We start from the raw sequence: 18,568 nt of genomic DNA on the forward strand, positions 1-18,568 counted from the left end.
GGGTTAACTTGAGGGGTTAACTCAACACCAGAGAACTGATTCCTGTTGTTTCTCGTATGGAGATCTGGGAAGGGGTCACCGGATGGAGATCCTATTGTCTCTAGTTTTGGGGTCATTGGATATAGCTTCACTTATCACAAGTCACTTTCTGGGACTCCCCTTCTCTGTCTTGTTGGTATAGACTGAGTGGGTCATTGGGATTGGGCTCCCCATTCTCTACTGTTGCAGGGAAGCTGAAGGAATCCCTTCTGGGCCTGCTGTCATTTCTAGAATTGGAAGGGACTGGGGTGCTTGTTGGAGTTTCCATCATCTCTAATTTGGGGTGTTGCTTGTTCACACCTCATCTTTTGTGTTTAGGGATGGGTTGGGGATTACTCTTTGAGGTTCTGCTGTCTCTAGTGTTGGAGGAGGCTGGGAGTCTCTTGCTTAGGACTTCTGTCAGCTTGACTGTTGGACACAGACTGTGAGCATCACTTGCTGGGGGTCCCATAAGCTCTAGTCTTGGAGGACAGACTGAAGGATCACTTGCTGTGCCTTCTATCATCTCTAGTTTTGGGGGGCTCAGGTCAACATTTTTAAAAACCTTTTTATTTAGAAAAAAATTTAAATTTCTAAGAAAGTTACAAAACTGTATTGATTTTAAAAACTACATCAATAGTCATTTATATTTACTCACATGTATGTTTCCTATTGGTCTTCATGCATTCCTGGAGTTATGTCTCCATATGGAAAAATTTCCCTTCAGCTTGAAGAACTCACTTTAGTGTGTCTATACTATGTCAACAGTATAGTTCTGTTGGTGATTAGTCCTTCCAGCTCTTTAAAAAACCCTGTTGGAAAACATTTCATTTCATCTCCACTTTTGAGGAACGTTTTGTCAAGTTATACAATTTTAGGCCGAGAAGTTTTTTAAGACCTATTTGTTTTTATGATTGAAATTTATTTTTATTATTTTAAAGTTTATTTTTATTATTATTTTGAGAGAGACAAGTGGGAGAGGGGCAGAGAGAGGGACAGAGAGAATCCCAAGCAGGTTCCTTGCCCAGCATGGAGCCCAACACAGAGATCAATCTCATGACCCTGGGATCATGACCTGAGCTGAAATCAAGAGTCAGACACTTAACCAACCGAGCCACCCAAGTGCCCCTCAACATAACCGTTTAGATGTCATTTACTGTCTTTCTGTTTCTGTAGTTTCCTTTAAAAAGTCATTATTAGACTTATTATTGCTCTCTTGAAAGTAATGTGGCCCTTTTCTTTGGTTGCTTTGAAGCTTTGCAGTTTGCTTTCAATTTTCTACAACTTGGCCATGTTTCCTTCATTTTTTAAAAATGTATTTTTCATAGTTATTTTGAAATAACAGTCCTTGTCTGCTGACTCCAGTACCTGGATTGTTTCTGGGTCAGCCTCTATTGATTTATATTTTCCCAATTTGTAACTTCTCCTATTTCTTTGCATGTCTAGTAATTTTTTATTGTTTGCTGGATATTGTTAATGACACTTTGTAGATGTTCTTGATTATTCTTCTGACTATTAAGTTTTGTAATGGCAGACAGTTATAGGGCTAATCACCTTGATCCCATGAAGGGTAGGTTTTAAATTTTATAAGGGCAGGTCTATTTCAATTTTTCACTTACTCCTAAGGTGTAACTCTTCCTCTTAGTGCATGACACATATCATGGTGTGGAATTTCAAGGGTATTGGTTGAAAACAGGTTTTTCCCAAGGTCACTCCACTATGGATAAGTCCAAAAACCAACCTTCAATTCTTAGAATGTGTGTCTTCTGAAACTTTTCGTGCAAACCCTCACCTTTCAGTAGCTATTCTCTGCTAATCCTCCTAGTGACTTCTGCCTAGGTGCAGGTTAGGTGTTATTCAAAGACCTGAGGGAAATTTTTAGGCAGATTTTGTGGACTTTTCTGGGACTCTTTCTTTTCCATTAAAAGAGCATTAAGGTTAGCACCTGTGTTCTTTCAACATGCACCCAGCACTTTTTGAGCATTTCCTTACTTTATGGCACCACAAGACATTCCATGATCATCTTGTATTTTCTCTGCCCTAGCCCTAGAATTAACCACTTTCCCAGGGAGCCCTGGTTACAACACTTCCCCTACCCCATTTTTGAGAATGGTATTTAAAAACCAAGATCTACCATGTTGATTGATTTGTGAATATTGAACCAGTCCTCCAGCCCAGGAATAACTCCTACTTGATGATGGTGAATAATTCTTTTAATGTACTTGAATTTGATTTGCTAGTATCTTGTGGAGAATTTCTGCATCCAGGTTCATCAGGGATATTGGCCTGTAATTCTCCTTTTGAGTGAGGCCTTTGTCTAGTTTTGGAATCAAGGTAATGCTGGCTTCGTAGAATGAGTTTGGAAGCTTTCCTTCCATTTCTTTCTTTTTTTTTTTTTGGAACAGTTTGAGAGTAAAGGTATTAACTCTTTTTCTTTTTTTGTCTTTTCTCCCCTCAGAGAGTCCCCCTTAAAATTTCTTGCAGGGCTCATGTAGTGGTCATGAATTCCTTTAATTTTTGTTTGTCTGGGAAACTTTTAATCTCTCCTACTATTTCGAATGACAGCCTTGCTGGATAAAGAATTCTTGGCTCCATATTTTTCCAATTCAGCACATTGAATATATCCTGCCACTCCTTTCTGGCCTGCCAAGTTTCTGTGGACAGGGCTGCTACAAACCTGATTTGTCTTCCCTTGTAGGTTAAGGACATTTTTTCCCCCTTGCTGCTTTCATGATTCTTTCCTTGCCTGAGTATTTTGTGAATTTGACTATGATATGCCTTGCTGATGGTCGGCTTTTGTTGAATCTTATGGGAGCCCTCTGTGCTTCCTGGATTTTGATGTCTGTGTCTTTCCCCAGGTTAGGAAAGTTTTCTGCTATGATTTGCTCACATAACCCTTCTATCCCTATTTCTCTCTCTTCTTCTTCTGGGACCCCTATGATTCTGATGTTATTCCTTTTTAATGAGTCACTGATTTCTCTGAATCTTAAATCGTGCTCTGTTGCCTTAGTTTCCCTCTTTTTTTCTGCTTCATTATTCTCCATAAGATTGTCCTCTATATCACTGATTTGTTGTTCTGCCTCATCTATCTTTGCCGCTGTGGCATCCATTGGAGATTGCAGCTCAGTTATAGAATTTTTTTTATTTCATCCTGACTAGCTTTTACTTCTTTTATCTCCACAGAGAGGGATTCTAATCTATTTTCACCCCCAGATAGTATTCTTATTATCGTGATTCTAAATTCTGGTTCAGACATCTTGCTTGTATCTGTGTTGATTAATTCCCTGTCTGTCATTTCTTCCTGTGCTTTCTTTTTGGGTGAATTCCTTCATTTTGCCATTTTGAAGGAAGAAAAAGAATTAAGGTAAAAACAAAATTAAAAATTAAAAACAAAACACACACACACACAAATCAAATAAATGATGCTAGATCCTAGGTGTGTTTTGGTCTGGTTGTTGAAAGGTGCTTGATAGATTAGAGAAAAAAGGGGAGAAAATAAAAAAGGAAAATGTTTGAAAATTTGAGAAAATGAATACAATAAAATAGAATAAAATGAAATGATGGAAGTAAAATAGAATTTGAAAATTTACAAAAAAGTAAAAAATATGGTAGAAAAAATAAAATATTTTAATAAAAATTGAAAATAAAAATAAATTTTTTCTCTTTCTGTATTCAAGAAAAAGAAATGAAAAGAAAAAAAGAAAATTGAATAGATGGACCAAGACTAAAATATGATTGAAATTACATCATTTTCTCCTGAAAGTCAAACTATGAAGCACTTTATAGCCTGTAAACTAAGCAGGTGGAGAGACTTGTGGTTCCTGAAGAGCGAGGTTCACCCTGTTGGGCGGGGCTTGTTGTAACGGCTCCGTTCTCCACTAGATGGCGCTGCTTAGTTTACTGGGGTGCAATGTGGCGCTCGTAGGTGTGTATGCGCATGCGCGGGAGGGGTGAAAATGGCATCTACCCAGGTTCTAGTACCGGAATTCTGTGTCTCCCCAAGCAGCAATCGCGCGCCTGTCCTTTGTCTTCGGCTTCCATCCACTCCCCGCTCTTACCCTGTCCGTGAGCAAGCCATCAGGCTGCAGGCGGCACCTCCCTGCTGAGTTTTATCTCAGATGCGGCTTTGTTTCCCGACCCCTCACTTCTGAGGGGCTGCGGTTTTGTCCCACTCACACCTTCTGGGGGAGGGTCTCACCGAGCAATGGCCGGTGCCGGCCGCACCCAGGACCCTTCCCGGGACTGTGCTGCCTCGGACCCAGAGACTGCGGCTGGGCGCCACCCCGCCCCGGAAAAAGCTCCCATGATCTGTAGCAGCAGCGTTTCAGGGATTATGGAAAATCGCGACACGCGTCTGGCACCAGGTTTCCCCTTAACGCCCTTGTTCCAGCACCAGCGAATGTGGTTGTTCTCCGGTCTGCTGGCACCTTTGCCTGTGTGGGGGCCGCACAGCCTCTACCGGCTGTCCTCCCGGCAGGGGAACCGCCTCTCCCCGTGTGGCCCGAAGCCCCCCAGACTCCACTGTGCTCCTGGGGATTCGCCCTTCCCACCAGAGCACCCCCAGGTATGGAACTGGAGAGTTTCAGACTCTGCGCTCCCCCTGTTTGTAGATTCGTATTGGCATTTAAACCCTCTCCTTTCTCCCTTTTTAGTTCAGCCCCTGTGGCTGTTTCCACTTTTCCACTTTCTCTCCAGCTGCTTTGGGGGGGGTGCTTTTCCCATATTCTCCCCCCATCTCCGTCCCTTCTCCGCAAGCAAAAGCAGTTCCCTGCCCTCTGTGGCTTCTTTCTCCTCCAGTTCACCTCTCTGTGCCATGTACCTGGTGAGTTCTGTGGTTCAGGTCGTGCAGATTGTTGTGTTAATCCTCGAGTCAGTTTTCTAGATGTGCAGAATGGTTTAGTGTTGGTCTGGCTGATTTCATGGATGTGAGATGCAAAAAAACCCCACCAAAAAACCAACTTCCATGCTGTTCCGCCATCTTGGCTCCTCCCCGGTATTAACTCTTTTTTTAAATGTCTGGTAGAATTCCCATGGGAAGTCATCTGGCCCAGGACTCTCGTTTGTTGGGAGATTTTGTATTACTGATTCAATTTCTTTGCTAGTTATGGGTCTCTTCAAATTTTCTACATCTTCCTGTTTCAGTTTTGGTAGTTTGTGAGTTTCTAGGAATTTGTCCATGTCTTCCAGGTTGCACATATGTATATGTTGGCGTCTCCTTTTTCATAATATTCTCTTACGAATTGTTTATATTTCTATGGTATTGGTTGTGATCTCTCCTCTTTCACTCATGGTTTTATCTATTTGCCTCCTTTCTCTTTTCTTTTTGATGAGTCTAGCTAAGGGTTTATCAATTTTGTTTATTCTTTCAAAGAACCAGCGCTTAGTTTCACTGATCTGTTCTAAAGGCAGCCTGTGGAATGGGAGAAGATATTTGCAAACAACATATCTGATAAAGGATTAGTATACAAAATCTATAAAGAACTTATCAAACTCAACACCCAAAACCAAACAACCCAGTTAAGAAATGGGCAGAAGACACAAATAGACACTTTTCCAAAGACATCCAGATGCTAACAGACACATAAAAGATGCTCAACATCACTCATCATCAGGGAAAAACAAATCAAAACCGTGATGAGATGCCACCTCACAGCTGTCAGAATGGCTAAAATTAACAACATGAGAAACAACAGGTGTTGGCGAGAATGCAGAGAAAGGGGAACCCTCTTGCACTGCTGGTGAGATGCAAACTGGTGCAGTCACTCTGGAAAACAGTGTGGAGGTTCCTCAAAAAAACTAAAACTAGCACTACCCTACAATCCAGCAATTTCACTATTAGGTATTTACCCAAAGGATACAAAAAATACAGATTTGAATGGGGTATATGTACCCCAGTGTTTATAGTAGCATTATCAACTATAGCCAAACTATGGAGAGAGTCAAAATGTCCATCAACTGAAGAATGGATACAGAAGGTGGTGTGTGTGTGTGTGTGTGTGTGTTTGTAGTGGAGTATTATTCAGCCATCAACTGTTTGTAATGATGTGGATAGAGCTGGAATGTGTTATGCGAAGCAAAATAAGTCAATCAGAGAATGATGAATAAATGATTTCACTCATATGTGGAATTTAAGAATCAAAATAGATGAACACATGTGAAGGGAGGGAAAAGAGAAGAAAGGGAAACAAACCATAAGACTCTTAATAATAGAGAACAAACTGAGGGTTGATGGAGGGAGGCGGGTAGGAGATGGGCTGGATGGGTGATGGGTATTGAGGAGGGCACTTGTGATGAGCACCGAGTGTTATATGTAAGTGATGAATCACTGAATTCTACTTCTAAAACCAATATTCCACTGTATATTAACGAATTCAAATTTAAGTTAAAAGAAAGAAAACCCAAGATCTAGGTGCTGTACCTCCAATTTGAATTCATTACCACAAGGTCCATTCTAGCCTTTCTCTTTCCTTGCTTGTACTATCTTTGGCAGTGACCATGAGAAACTGGCTTTAATGATATTTAATGACCTATAATATAAATACTTAGTTGTCCAACTTTAGTATATATATAAAGCGGTCTCAGAATTGCTAACCCGTACCCTTGAGTGAAAAAAATTTATTAACTCTAGTACAGAATTTGTGTACAGTTATTTTTGCTTTTATTCTTATAGTATCAGGTCAAAATATATTTTTCCTAAGTAAGTTAGATTTCCTCTCCACACCCTTCAGTGTTGTTTGGTTATTCATTTGTAATACAGTGAGCTGCATTCATCATAGTCTGCATTCCATTTTGTGTTCCCTCTGCTACCTAGTGATTATATTTTGTTCTAACCTATAATAATATTCACTCTTTGTGCTGTAATGTTCCACATGTAATGTAATGTTTTGAAAAATACAGAGATATTTGTATCCATCAACACAGTCATGCTATTGGGTAATTCCAAAATTTCCAAATTCCCTTGTGCTGTGCCTTTGTAGTAATCCTATTTCCACCTCTTACCCCTAGTAACTCCTGATTTGTTGTCCTTCCCTACAGTCATGTCTTTTCCAGAATGTCATTCAATGGAATCATACATGTGGCTTTTTGTCTTTTTCACTTAGCAAATTGAGTTTGATTAAAATTGAGGTATAATTTACATGCAATGCAATGTACAAATCTTAAGTGTACAGTTCAGTGCATTTTGACAAATGCATATATCTGTGTAACTTATACTCCTACCAAGACATAGAATATTTTTCTCATCCTGTAAAGTTCCTGGTTGTCCTTTCCCAGTCAATCCCAGCTACTGCCTCACCTCCCCACCTCAAACTTAGATGCAACCACTCTTCTTCCCCCCAACCCCCCTCACGGATTAGATTCTGCCTGTTCTAGAAATCTGTATAAATAGAATCATACAGTATTTACTCTTCTGTGTCCGGCTTGTTTTGCTTGGTATAATTCTCAGTTAAGTTTAATTCACAATAAAAAACGAGATACATATATAGTGTTTCCTATATACCAGGTAGTCCCTCAAGTGCTTACATATTTTAACTAATTGGATCCTCAGTACAAGTTTACAAAGCACTCTCATTGTTTCCATCTTACAAATGAAAAAACTTGGGCCAAAATGTTTGTTACTTGTCTGAGGTAACCAGGCAATTAAGTGGTAAGGTCTAGACTTGACCTCAAATGGTCTCTCTCCAGAGTCCATACTCTTAATCTGTATGCAATAGAACAGAACACTGCCTTTGGACCAGGCATGGCTTGTGGCACAGGATCTACGGTGATGAATCAAATGCACAGTCCTTGCTTTCATGGTGTTTATAATTTAGTGAGGGTTGGGATGGGGAATAAGTATTAGTCAAATAAAGAAGTATATATAGAAAGTCAGTCAGATGATAATAAGTGCTACTGAGATGAAGAACTCCTAATAAAGATAGAAATGTGGGAATTGGTGACTTGCTCATTATATATGGAGTGGGAATGAAAGCCTTTCAGTTCAGGGGACATTTTGGCAGAAACCTACGTGAACTGAAAGAGTGAGCTATGTAGCTACGTTGGTAATAGGAGTCTAGGCAGTACAGAGACCCTGATATTGAACTGTGCTGGGGTGATGGGGCTACAGCAAGACAAGTGTGACTAGAGTATAGGAAGTAAACAGGACTGACGGAAGGGGGGGGGGTCAGATCTACAGTGGATCCTGATTGTTTGGGGCCTTGTAGGAAATGGTAAAGACCATTCATTATACTCTTAGTACCTTGGTGTATCACTATACCAGAACAATTGCAGGCAGGATGCAGGGAAACCAAAAGGTAATAGTGCATATTCAGTGACTGGAAGAAGAACAAGGAAGGAGAGGAAAGAGGAGGGAGTGATTATTGAAGTTTTGGAGCATAGTGGGAAGAGGGGAGAAGGCTGCACTACAGAGGCTGAGAAGAGGCCCAGGATAGCACCCAGATCCCAGTTCTCTTGTGGGGAAATGGTGTGGTATGTACTCATTCTCCTCCATCCCTCTGATCTCCTACCTGGGCTCTCCACTGACGAACCCAAACAGAAGCCCAAAGGCAAATGAGCCCAAGGATATAGCCCATTAACCTCCCTAGGCACAGAGAGGGAAGAGTAGGGTACCAATGGTTTCCATTCCGTATTTCTTATACCCAGTGTTCCTCTACAGTGTGATTCCTTATGCACGCCTCAAAGGGTGTGTGTCTTCTGAAGAGGTTTCCATTTTGATGATATTCCTAGGGCTTTCCCTTAGTGTGAATTGTCATACTATTGTGATAATTGTGATTCACTGGAGATATCATGACAGGCTTCCCTTTAGCCAATGCATTCCTCCTGTTGCTCCCCAGTAGGTAATTTTTTTCTGTGAGAGTTTTACCACATAGGCTGCACTTGATAGGGCTTCTCTCCACAGTTAGTTAACATGTGGGCTATTGAATATTATTCCATGTTGATTAGATTAGAAGGAGGGCCTGCTGAAGGCTTTCCCTCACTGAGTCATGGCCAGGCTCCAAGACGGTCCCCAGTAGTTTCTGTCTCCTTTTATGCATACCTTGTGTAGTTCCCTCCCACATCGAGTCAGGATTGGTCCAGGTGACCAACACAATATAGATGAAGAGACAATATATCCTTCTGAGACTAGGTCATAAAAGACATTATGGCTTCTGCATTGGCTCTTTTGGATCACTTTATTTGGAGAGAACCTGCTGCCATATTGTAAAGACACTCATCACTGTGGAGAGGCCTACATGGCGAGGGACTGCAGGTCCCATGCCAACAACTGGCACTAGTCTGTCAGGCATGTGAATAATCAACCTTCAAAGTGGACCCTTCATTCCTAAAGACTTCAGATGATGGTAGTTCTAGTTGACATATTGATGGCAACCTCATGAGGGAGCTAGAATTAGAATCACGTAGCTAATCCATTTCTGAACTCCTGACCTACATAAATTGTGAGATAATAAAGGTTTGTTGCTTTAAAGGACTACGTTTTGGGGTTAATTTGTTATGCAAAGATAATTTCTGCATCCAGTATGAATTGCCAAGATGTCTGAGGTTGAGAAATCAATGGATTCTTTCCCATAGTCACTGCATTCCTATCTACCTATTATGAATTCTCTTGTGCACAGAAAGGTAAGAGTTAGTGGTGAAAGATTTTCCGCAATGACTACATTCGTAGGGTTTCTCTCCAGTGTGAGTTCTCACATGTTTCTTAACAGACGCGAGATTGTTAAATGCTTTCCCACAGTCACTACATTCATAAGGTTTCTCTCCATTATGTATTCTCTTGTGCACAGTAAGAGAAAAGCTACTGCTGAAGGATTTTCCACACTGATCACACTCATAGGGTTTGTCTCCAGTATGAGTTCTCACATGCTGTGTCAGATGTGAGCTCTTCCTAAAGGCTTTCCCACAGTCATGGCACTCATAGGGTTTCTCCCCCGTATGAATTCTGTGATGCACAGTAAGGGAGGACCTTGTGCTGAAGGCCTTCCCACACTGCTTACATTCATAATGATTCTCCCCGGTATGAACTCCCTTGTGCCTTTTGAGGATACACCTAGTGCGGAAGACATGGAAACACTGATTACATTCGTAGGGTTTTTCTCCAGTGTGAATTCTCACGTGCAGCCTAAGGGATGAGGGATCATTGAAGGCTTTGCCACAGTCCGTGCATTCATAGGGCTTCTCCCCATTGTGTATCCTCTTGTGAATGGTCAGGTAGGATCTACTGCTGAAGGACTTGCCACACTGATTACAGTCATAGGGTTTTTCTCCAGTATGAATTCTCTTGTGCTGAGTGAGGTTAGATTTTGTGCTGAAGACTTTAAAGCACTGATTACATTCATTGACTTTCACTCCGAGATGATTTCTTTCCTGTTAAGAGACGAATGATAACTATAATTTGTGTTATTTTATTTTTTAAAGTTTTGTTTATTTATTTTGAGACAGAGAACAAATGGGGGAGGGGCAGAGAGGGAGGGAGAGGATCCCAAGCAGGCTCTGTGCTGTCAGCAGAGCCCGATGCAGGGCTCAAACTCATAAACTGTGAGATCATGACCTGAGCCGAAATCCAGAGTCTGATGCTTAACTGCCTGAGCCACCCAGGTGCCCCTAATTTGTAATATTTTATTTTATTTTATTTTATTTTATTTTATTTATTTTTTTAATTACTTTTAATGTTTATTTATTTTTGAGAGACAGAGTGTGAGTGAGAGAGCGGCAGAGAGAGAGAGAGGGAGACAGAGGATCTGAAGAGGGCTCTGTGCTGTCATCAGTGAGCTCGATGCGGGGCTTGATCTCACAAACCACGAGATCATGACCTGAGCTGAAGCTGGATGCTCAACCAACTGAGCCACCCAGGCACCCATAATTTGTAATGTTTTTTTAATGTTTATTTATTTTTTGAGAGGCAGAGAGAGGGAGACAGTGTGTGAGCAGAGGAGGGGCAGAGAGAGAGGGAGTCACAGAAACCTAAGCAGGCTCCAGGCTCCGAGCTGTCAGCACAGAGCCTGACGTGGGGCTCGAACTCACAAACTGCAAGATCATGACCTGAGCTGAAGTCAGACGCTTAACCGACTGAGCCACCCAGGCACCCCTGTAATATTTTAAATATTCAAGACTATTGTAGGAATTCTCTCTCCCAGCAATTCAGTTATATATAACATTATTATAATTGGTGTTTTTGCTACTTTGAGAATTTGTATAGGGTTCCTGCTAGTTTGAATGATTGGAAGCTAAAAAACATGGCTGTGGTGCCATAGGCCTTATCATATTCAGAGAGCATTTTTCTGAGAGGCTTAATACCAGCTTATGTTTGAAGCCTCAATATCTGAGTCACATTTATGGAAACAGAGAGATGCTCGGGGAAGAAATAATTGTGGAGATAACTTATATTTTTCTCCAAATTCACAATAGTTTCATGGTATTTCTCCAGAGGCACCACTTTCTCTTTAGAGAACGACTCTCTTGGGAACTTTGTAGTTTTTCTAATTTATGGCATTTTCCTACTGTGGAAAATCAGCAATCTTACCATTTTAAAAAAGGTTATTTATGTATTTTGAGAGAGAGAGAGAGTACAAGCAGGGGAGGACCATAGAGAGAAAACACCAAGCAGGCTCCACACTGACAGAGCAGAGCCCATTGTGGGGCTCAGACTCACGAACCGCGAGATCATGACCTGAGCCTAAATCAAGCGTCGGATGCTTAACCGACTGAGCCACCCAGGCACCCCAGCAGTCTTACCATTTTGACACCTTTGTGTTGCTCTTGTCTGAAAACATGCTGCTTAGAAGTTAACCCTTTGGCTCTAAGTAGGGTCTCCAAATCTGAAACAAATTGAAAAGAAATTTCAGTCTGTGGAGAAAATAATAGATAAAATGCACCTATTAGTGAAGGCAGACCCTAAGGGATTAGGGTTTTTCAGAAGGTTTGCAATGAAAGGGTCACAGGTATAAACATTGTAGGTATTAAAAAAAAAAAAAGACTCTAGGAAGGTTGAGACTGATGCTGACAGAGGAAGGAATTGTCAGGAATGTAAAGTGGGAAGGGACTGAACAAGGATCTCACGTGACACTTACTTGTAATAAGGAAAATAGACATGCTTTTGTTCTTCCTCTGAGGCTAAGGTGTGAGGTGATGAAAAGAGGATTAAAGAGGAAGCAAAGAAGGTGCACAAGGAGGCTTATCCCAAAGGCGTTGGATCTTGTCAGAAAAAAAGAAGGGGGGCGATTTTCCAAAGCTCCCTGATTGGCACTTCCCAACGTAATACTCCAAGTTCCCAAGCCACAGGCCAGAGATGATCCTCATGAGGACTCATAATCCGGCTGGCGCTCACCTGGAAAGCTGCCTGGGAGAATTCCAGTCTCCTTTGTCACCACTTTATCTTTTTGCTCCAATTTGGAGACCACACCAGGCTTACCAACTTGATTTCCTACACATAAAGGAAAGACACAGTATGAAGGGGGACTCTCCAGGGGAAAATGAGCCCCACCATGGAACTGAAGCCCATACTTCTGAGGATAAGCGGATGCGGCTTTAGGAACACTGGGATAATGATCCCTAAATTCTAATAAATAGAGTAACTCCTCTTTCATAGTGAAAAAACAAATTAAGCATCCTCAGTCAATATCCAGGGTGTCTGGGGGAATAATGAGTCCCAGAGGCTAACGCCCAAGCTGAAATACAGATTTAAGAGCCCCAAAGCTTTCATGCACAGAGAATATAAAGTTAGGGCCAGGAATATATCTTCAGTTCACAGGGAAGGCATTAGACTGTGAGCTCCGCAACGGTAGGGACCACTCTATCTGGTTCACCACTGTATGCCTAACTCTTAGCATAGACCTAGGAACATGAAGGTGCTTAAGGAAGACTTCTGCGAGGTGATGCCAGCAAAAATGGTGGGGCAGGGCCTCCAAAAAAAGTAGCAAATAAAGGGGTAAAAACTGTTAGAATTAACTTTGATGGAACTCTGGAGAGTTATCAAAAGCTTCCAGCAATGAGGAGAATGCTTACTTAAGACAACACAGCTGAATCTGTAAGAGAGCCCTGTGGCCTTTGAGCTGACCCTCGCCCCATCTGCTTCCCCCCTCAGCAGCCACCTTAAAGACAACAAGCTGTGCTCCTAGTACTAGTGGAAGGAGGACCAGGACAAATGTCATTTTCAGAGAACTTTGGTTGTCTATTTTGACCTTCCTGGTGGCTCCCAGAAGGACTGGCTCAGAGGGCTTGCCTATATTTTGTCTAACTCCAAACTCTCCCGGAGTTGGAAGTGCTATGGGGGTGGAGGGCTGGGGCATGTGCTGAATACATTTAAATGTATTAGCTACCGCTGCCTGGGGCAAAGGAAAATTGCTGAATAAGACTAACCAGAAAGTCTCAGAGGAAAAGTAGGGAAGAAGATACTTTGGGGGAAAGGGGCTTTGACATGCTCCCATGTAGTCCTAGGAATGTGGAAGGCCATGTGCATACCCAGGGTTGGGTGTATGCTCAGAAAACATCTGAAAAGGTAGTAAACCTTCACCTTTGACTGGCCTTCAGGCTTTGTACAAGCAGGAAGTGAAGGCTAAGGCCAGGTTGTAACCTGATTGGTTTTTAAAGGCATGCTCCTACATACACTGAGACCGTGTGCAAAGACTGGGAGTTTGGGGTTCCAGGAATTTAAGGAAATCTCTGATAAAACACTAATTGACCATTAGCCTAACAAAATGGAGATTGCAGTGGCCACACATGGCAAATACAGATATAACAAAATTAGTTCAGAAAATGTCACCAAACAACACCAACTACAAGTGACAACAACAAACCATGGGGATGCGGGAATCTCCGATTTACAGAATTGCCAGGACATTCCAAGCGTAGAGTGTTCAACAATTTATGAGGCATGCAAAGAAACAAAAAAGCATGGTCCATTATAGGGAAAGGAAATTAATAGAAACTGTCCCTGAGGAAGAGACTCACTGGACAAAGATTTCAACTATTTTAAGCATGCACAAAGAGCTAAAGGAAACCGTGAGAATGGGTTCTCAAGAAATAGTGAAAGAAATTGTAAAAAGGAACCAAACAGACATTATGGAGTTGAAAAGTACAATAAATTGAAATGAAATATTCACTACAGAAATTTATTGGCAGATTTGATCTGGTGGGAAAAAGAATCAGTGAACTTGAAGATAGATCAATTGAGATCACCCAATTTGAAGCCCACAGAGGAAAAAGGAAAACAAAAATAGAGCAGAGCATAAGAAACCTGTGGGACAACATCCAACTTTCCAACATATGCATAATAGAGTTCTTGAAGGAGAGGACACAGAGAGAGGCAGAAACATTGTTTTAAAAAGCAAATGGCCAAAATATTCCCTGAACTGCAGAAAGTCATGAATCTACACATTGAAGAAACTTAACACCAAAGAGGATCAATTCAAAGGGACCAAACTGAGACACATTATAATCAAACTGTTGAAAACTCAAGACTAAGAGAGTAGCCTGAAAGTAGCAAGAGAATTTTTGGTTTTTCATATACATGGGATCATCTTTGATAAGATCAACAGCTGATTTCTTGTCAGAAATTGTAGAGGCCGTAAAGCAATAGGATGACATATTCCAAGTGCTGAAAGAAAAAACCTGTCATCATTAATTCTATACACAGCAAAACTATCCTTCAAGAATATGAAAAGACAATACACAGAAGAGGTGAAGATATTTGCAAACCAGGTATTTGATAAGGGTCTAGCATCCAGAATATATCAGGAACTCTTAGAAGTCCACAATAAAAAGGCAAACGACCCCACCCTCCACTCTCCAGGATGGGCAAAGGACATGTATACAAATTTTTTCCAAAAAAGATATACAAATGGCTAACAAGCACATAAAAAGATGACCTGTGTCATTATTCTTTAGGGAAATGCAAATGAAAACCAAGCATTCTCACATCACTTGTCCACCTGTACCATGGAGAAAACGTTGGAAGCTCCTCAAAAAGTTAATCATAGAATGACCATATGACCCAGAAATTCCATTTCTAGGTATACATACAAGAGAACTGAAAACAAGTGTTCAAGCAAAAATGTACATGAATGTTCATAGCACAGCACTCTTCCCAATAGCCAAAAGGTGGCCGCAACACAAATGTCCATCGACTGATGAGTGGGGACACAAAAAGTGTCCACACACACAATGGAATGATGTTCAGCCAGAAAAAGGAATAACGTTCTGATACAAGCTACAACATGGCTGAACCCTGAAAACATTCTGCTAAGCAAAAGAAGCCAGATCCAAAAGGCTATGGATTGTAGGATTCCATTTACATGCAATATCCAGAAGAGGTAAAACCATAGAGACAGGAAGTGGATCAGTGGTAGCCAGCGGCTGGAGTAGGTGGGAAAGGGAGCGGCCACTCAATGATTACAGGGTTTCTTTTGGTGCAATAAATGTTCTGGAGTTACAGATGGTTGCACAACACTGTGGCATTACCAAAAATCACTGAATTGTACACTAAAAACGTTTTCTCTTCTGTGAGTGTTGCACGGATCCAAAAAAAAGACCTGTTATGGGACTCACTAAGTAAACGCGGGGATGAGGTCAGGCTTACCGAGCGAGGCCAGGTTCCTGCAGTTCTCCTGCATCACGTCTCTGTACAGTGTTCTCTGAGAAGGGTCCAGCAGGGCCCACTCCTCCTGGGTGAACTCCACGGCCACATCCTCGAAGGTCACCGAGTGCTGAACCGTCACGAACATCACGGCTTAGGCAAGGACCATCCCCGCCAAGTGGGCAGGAAAAGGGCAGAGGACGATGGGACCAGGGGCCGGGAACCCAAAGCGCAAGATGTGCGGGCAGGGTTCTGAGCTCTGCTCTCAACCGCTTCTGGGCTCAGCCTGCGGTGCTCCTCCCTGTCTACTTATGCCCGCTCCCACGGTGAACGTGCCCCTAACACAGAGGTGATTCTCTTATTCCAGTGAGACTGTGAAATCCTGCAAGCTGATCTCCCTCCATCTGCAGGGCTGAGTAGAGGCCGGGGACATGGCAGAGATCAGAGAAACACCTGGTAAATGAATGAGCGACTCCCCCACAGCTGTCACCAAGTACTTGAGTTTAGGACACAGTCAGGTCTTCCTTAGTTTCCCCTAAAAACCTCTCTGCAGAACGTGATGGAGACGGTGACCCTGGAGGAACCTTGGCAACGTAGAAAACGTTGCCAAACACGACATTGCCTGGGGGGCCCCTGACCCTCCATCAGATGCCCGGAGACCCGGAGCCCTCTGAACACCTGGTTTGGCCATGAGGCTCTGGGTCACTGGAAGAGAACAAATTCAGCTTCTGGTCAAAGGAATAATGACTTGGAAAAAAGAGTAGTGACTCACCGGTAACCAGCCGGTCAGGAAGCCCTTAGCCAACCCTTCCTCCTCCGTGCGTCCGTTCCGAGGAGAGGCTGAGTACAGGGAAGGCTGAGCTGGAGAAGAAGAAAGGAGTCAGGAGAGCCCAGGACGGCTCTGTATGCCAGCACTCACCAGTCTGGGGGCTTCCCCACCTACCTGCGCCTGACCACACCCCGACACGCACACGCACGGCCACATCCATGACCACCCCACACAGTGTGGGTGGACACACACACACACACACACACACACACAGCTTTCAGAGGACACGTGTCAGAGTGGCCCGGTCTCACCCAGGACCCAGGGCCAGGAAATAGGGCCAAGGGTCTCACTGACCTGGAGGAAGAGATTATTAGTCCCATTTCACAGATGAAGAAACTGAAGTTCAAGGGACACCACTGTTATTTTTCCAAGTTTATAGAAAGAATCAGAGACGGTTCAGAGGCTCTCCCATACTCACCACACAGGTGACATCTCCACAGACACTCAAACCACCAAAATCCCAAATCCCAAGAACCACATCGGGGACCGGTGACCCCCGGGCATCCGGCTCCACTCCGGCCTCACCGCTCGGCCCCTCCTTTCCCGCTCCGTGGTGCAGGGGCCTTTACCGCCTGGACTCTGAGGGCCCCCCGACTTACCACAAGTGGGGGGCAGAACCACGGCCGCCATCCTGTGACTCAGACAGGAATTTCCCCGGACAACGGGCAGCGGCAGAACCCGGACGCTCCTCCTCTGGTCGGCACAGCGCGCTCAGGCCGGGCCCTGGTGGAAACGGGACAACAGGAAGCCTTCACAGCCTCCCTCCCACCGCGGGCTTCCGCGGACCAACCCATCTTAGCCTGCCCGTTGTGTCCTCCTTCAACATGCAGGTGGGGTCCCCAGTATTGGGTCTTTACTTAGCAGGTGACGAACCAGGGCTGGCGAAGCCAGAGCTCGTCCTCTTGGGTCCTAACGGTTCGACCGGGACACGCCTCCGCCGCCCCACCTAAATCCCCAGCTTCCCTGAGTCTCAGGGCACATTCTTCTCATGCAGGTGGCTGTCACAAACACATTCCCAGGTCCGACCCTTTGGTTACTGGAGATGATGACGGCTGATACTAGTCTTTGCCTCCCCCAGCCCCACCGCCCTCAGATGACGGGTGACGTCAGAGTGCGTGAGGACGACCCTCGGTGTTACCAGTTTGTCCCCTTCCACCTGGGGCGCCACCCTAGACCCTGTCATCACCTGACACTATTCTGCCACCTAAAACAATAGCTGAGAAAGGTCTCTCTGAATCCAGCCTCCCAAATGTTGTCCTTGTTCATGTTTTCTTTCCCTACATTTTTTTTTTGTTTTTGTTTTTGTTTTGTTTTTTTTTTTTTTTTTTTTTTTTTTTCAACGTTTATTTATTTTTTTGGGGACAGAGAGAGACAGAGCATGAACGGGGGAGGGGCAGAGAGAGAGGGAGACACAGAATCGGAAACAGGCTCCAGGCTCTGAGCCATCAGCCCAGAGCCCGACGCGGGGCTCGAACTCACGGACCGCGAGATCGTGACCTGGCTGAAGTCGGACGCTTAACCGACTGCGCCACCCAGGCGCCCCTGTTTTGTTTTTTTTAGAGAGAGAGAGAAAGAGGGCAAGTGTGAGTTGGCGGCAGGAGTGCAGAGGGAGACAGAGAATCTCAAGCAGGATCCACACCCAGCCCACTGCGGGCCTGGAACCCACAAACCACGAGATCATGACCTGAGCTGAAACCAAGACTCAGGTGCTTAACTGACTGAGCCACCCAGTCACCCCTAGAAAGTTCCTTTTTATAAAAAGGGAAAGGCCAGGAAAGATACATATCCACCCCCACATCGGGCTCTATGTTGACAGCTCAGAGCCTTAAGCCTGTTTCAGATTCTGTGTCTCCCTCTCTCTGCCCCTCTCCTGCTCATGTGTGCTCTCTCTCAAAAATCAATAAATGTTAAAAAAAAAAATTTTAAACACCCCACACAATTGCAATCCTCAAAACTGAAAACAAATAATGAAACAAACCTAACTGCATATCAAGTTGGAAGCACGACCATACAGAGTCTGGAAAACCATGAGTCAAGCCTTCACATGACTTTAAAACGAAGTATATCGTCAATTCTGCCCGTTTCCTACTACTGATGGACATTTGAGTTGCTTCACATCTTTTGCTGTTGGAAATAATGCTCCCATGAGTAACCGC

General features: G+C 43.5%; 1 protein-coding gene across 1 annotated transcript; it reads right to left on the bottom strand.

The window, feature by feature from the left end:
• Window positions 1–9,314: 9,314 nt before the first annotated feature.
• On the bottom strand, window positions 9,315–17,655 carry LOC124523277 (zinc finger protein 558-like). Its single transcript, XM_047095141.1, has 6 exons — window positions 17,012–17,655; window positions 16,356–16,444; window positions 15,587–15,713; window positions 12,338–12,433; window positions 11,746–11,828; window positions 9,315–10,377 (listed from the first exon to the last, which is right to left on the bottom strand). The coding sequence occupies exons 1-6, from the start codon at window positions 17,040–17,042 to the stop codon at window positions 9,601–9,603; spliced, it is 1,203 nt and encodes a 400-aa protein (XP_046951097.1). The 5' UTR covers window positions 17,043–17,655; the 3' UTR covers window positions 9,315–9,600.
• Between the last annotated feature and the right edge of the window lie 913 nt (window positions 17,656–18,568).

Source organism: Lynx rufus, unplaced genomic scaffold, assembly GCF_022079265.1.
Source record: "Lynx rufus isolate CCGP_SWC_20201006 ecotype Redwood Valley unplaced genomic scaffold, mLynRuf1.p SCAF_4, whole genome shotgun sequence".
Classification (NCBI taxonomy): domain Eukaryota; kingdom Metazoa; phylum Chordata; class Mammalia; order Carnivora; family Felidae; genus Lynx; species Lynx rufus.

Excerpts from the sequence above, each read along its gene's own strand:
- LOC124523277 (XM_047095141.1), bottom strand. The coding sequence starts at position 17,042 with ATGGCGGCCGTGGTTCTGCCCCCCACTTGTG. Across the intron at positions 15,714-16,355 it reads TCCTGACCGGCTGGTTACCG|CACTCGGTGACCTTCGAGGA; the intron begins GTGAGTCACTAC and ends GTGACGGTTCAG. Across the intron at positions 11,829-12,337 it reads TCTCCCAGGCAGCTTTCCAG|ATTTGGAGACCCTACTTAGA; the intron begins GTGAGCGCCAGC and ends AATTTGTTTCAG.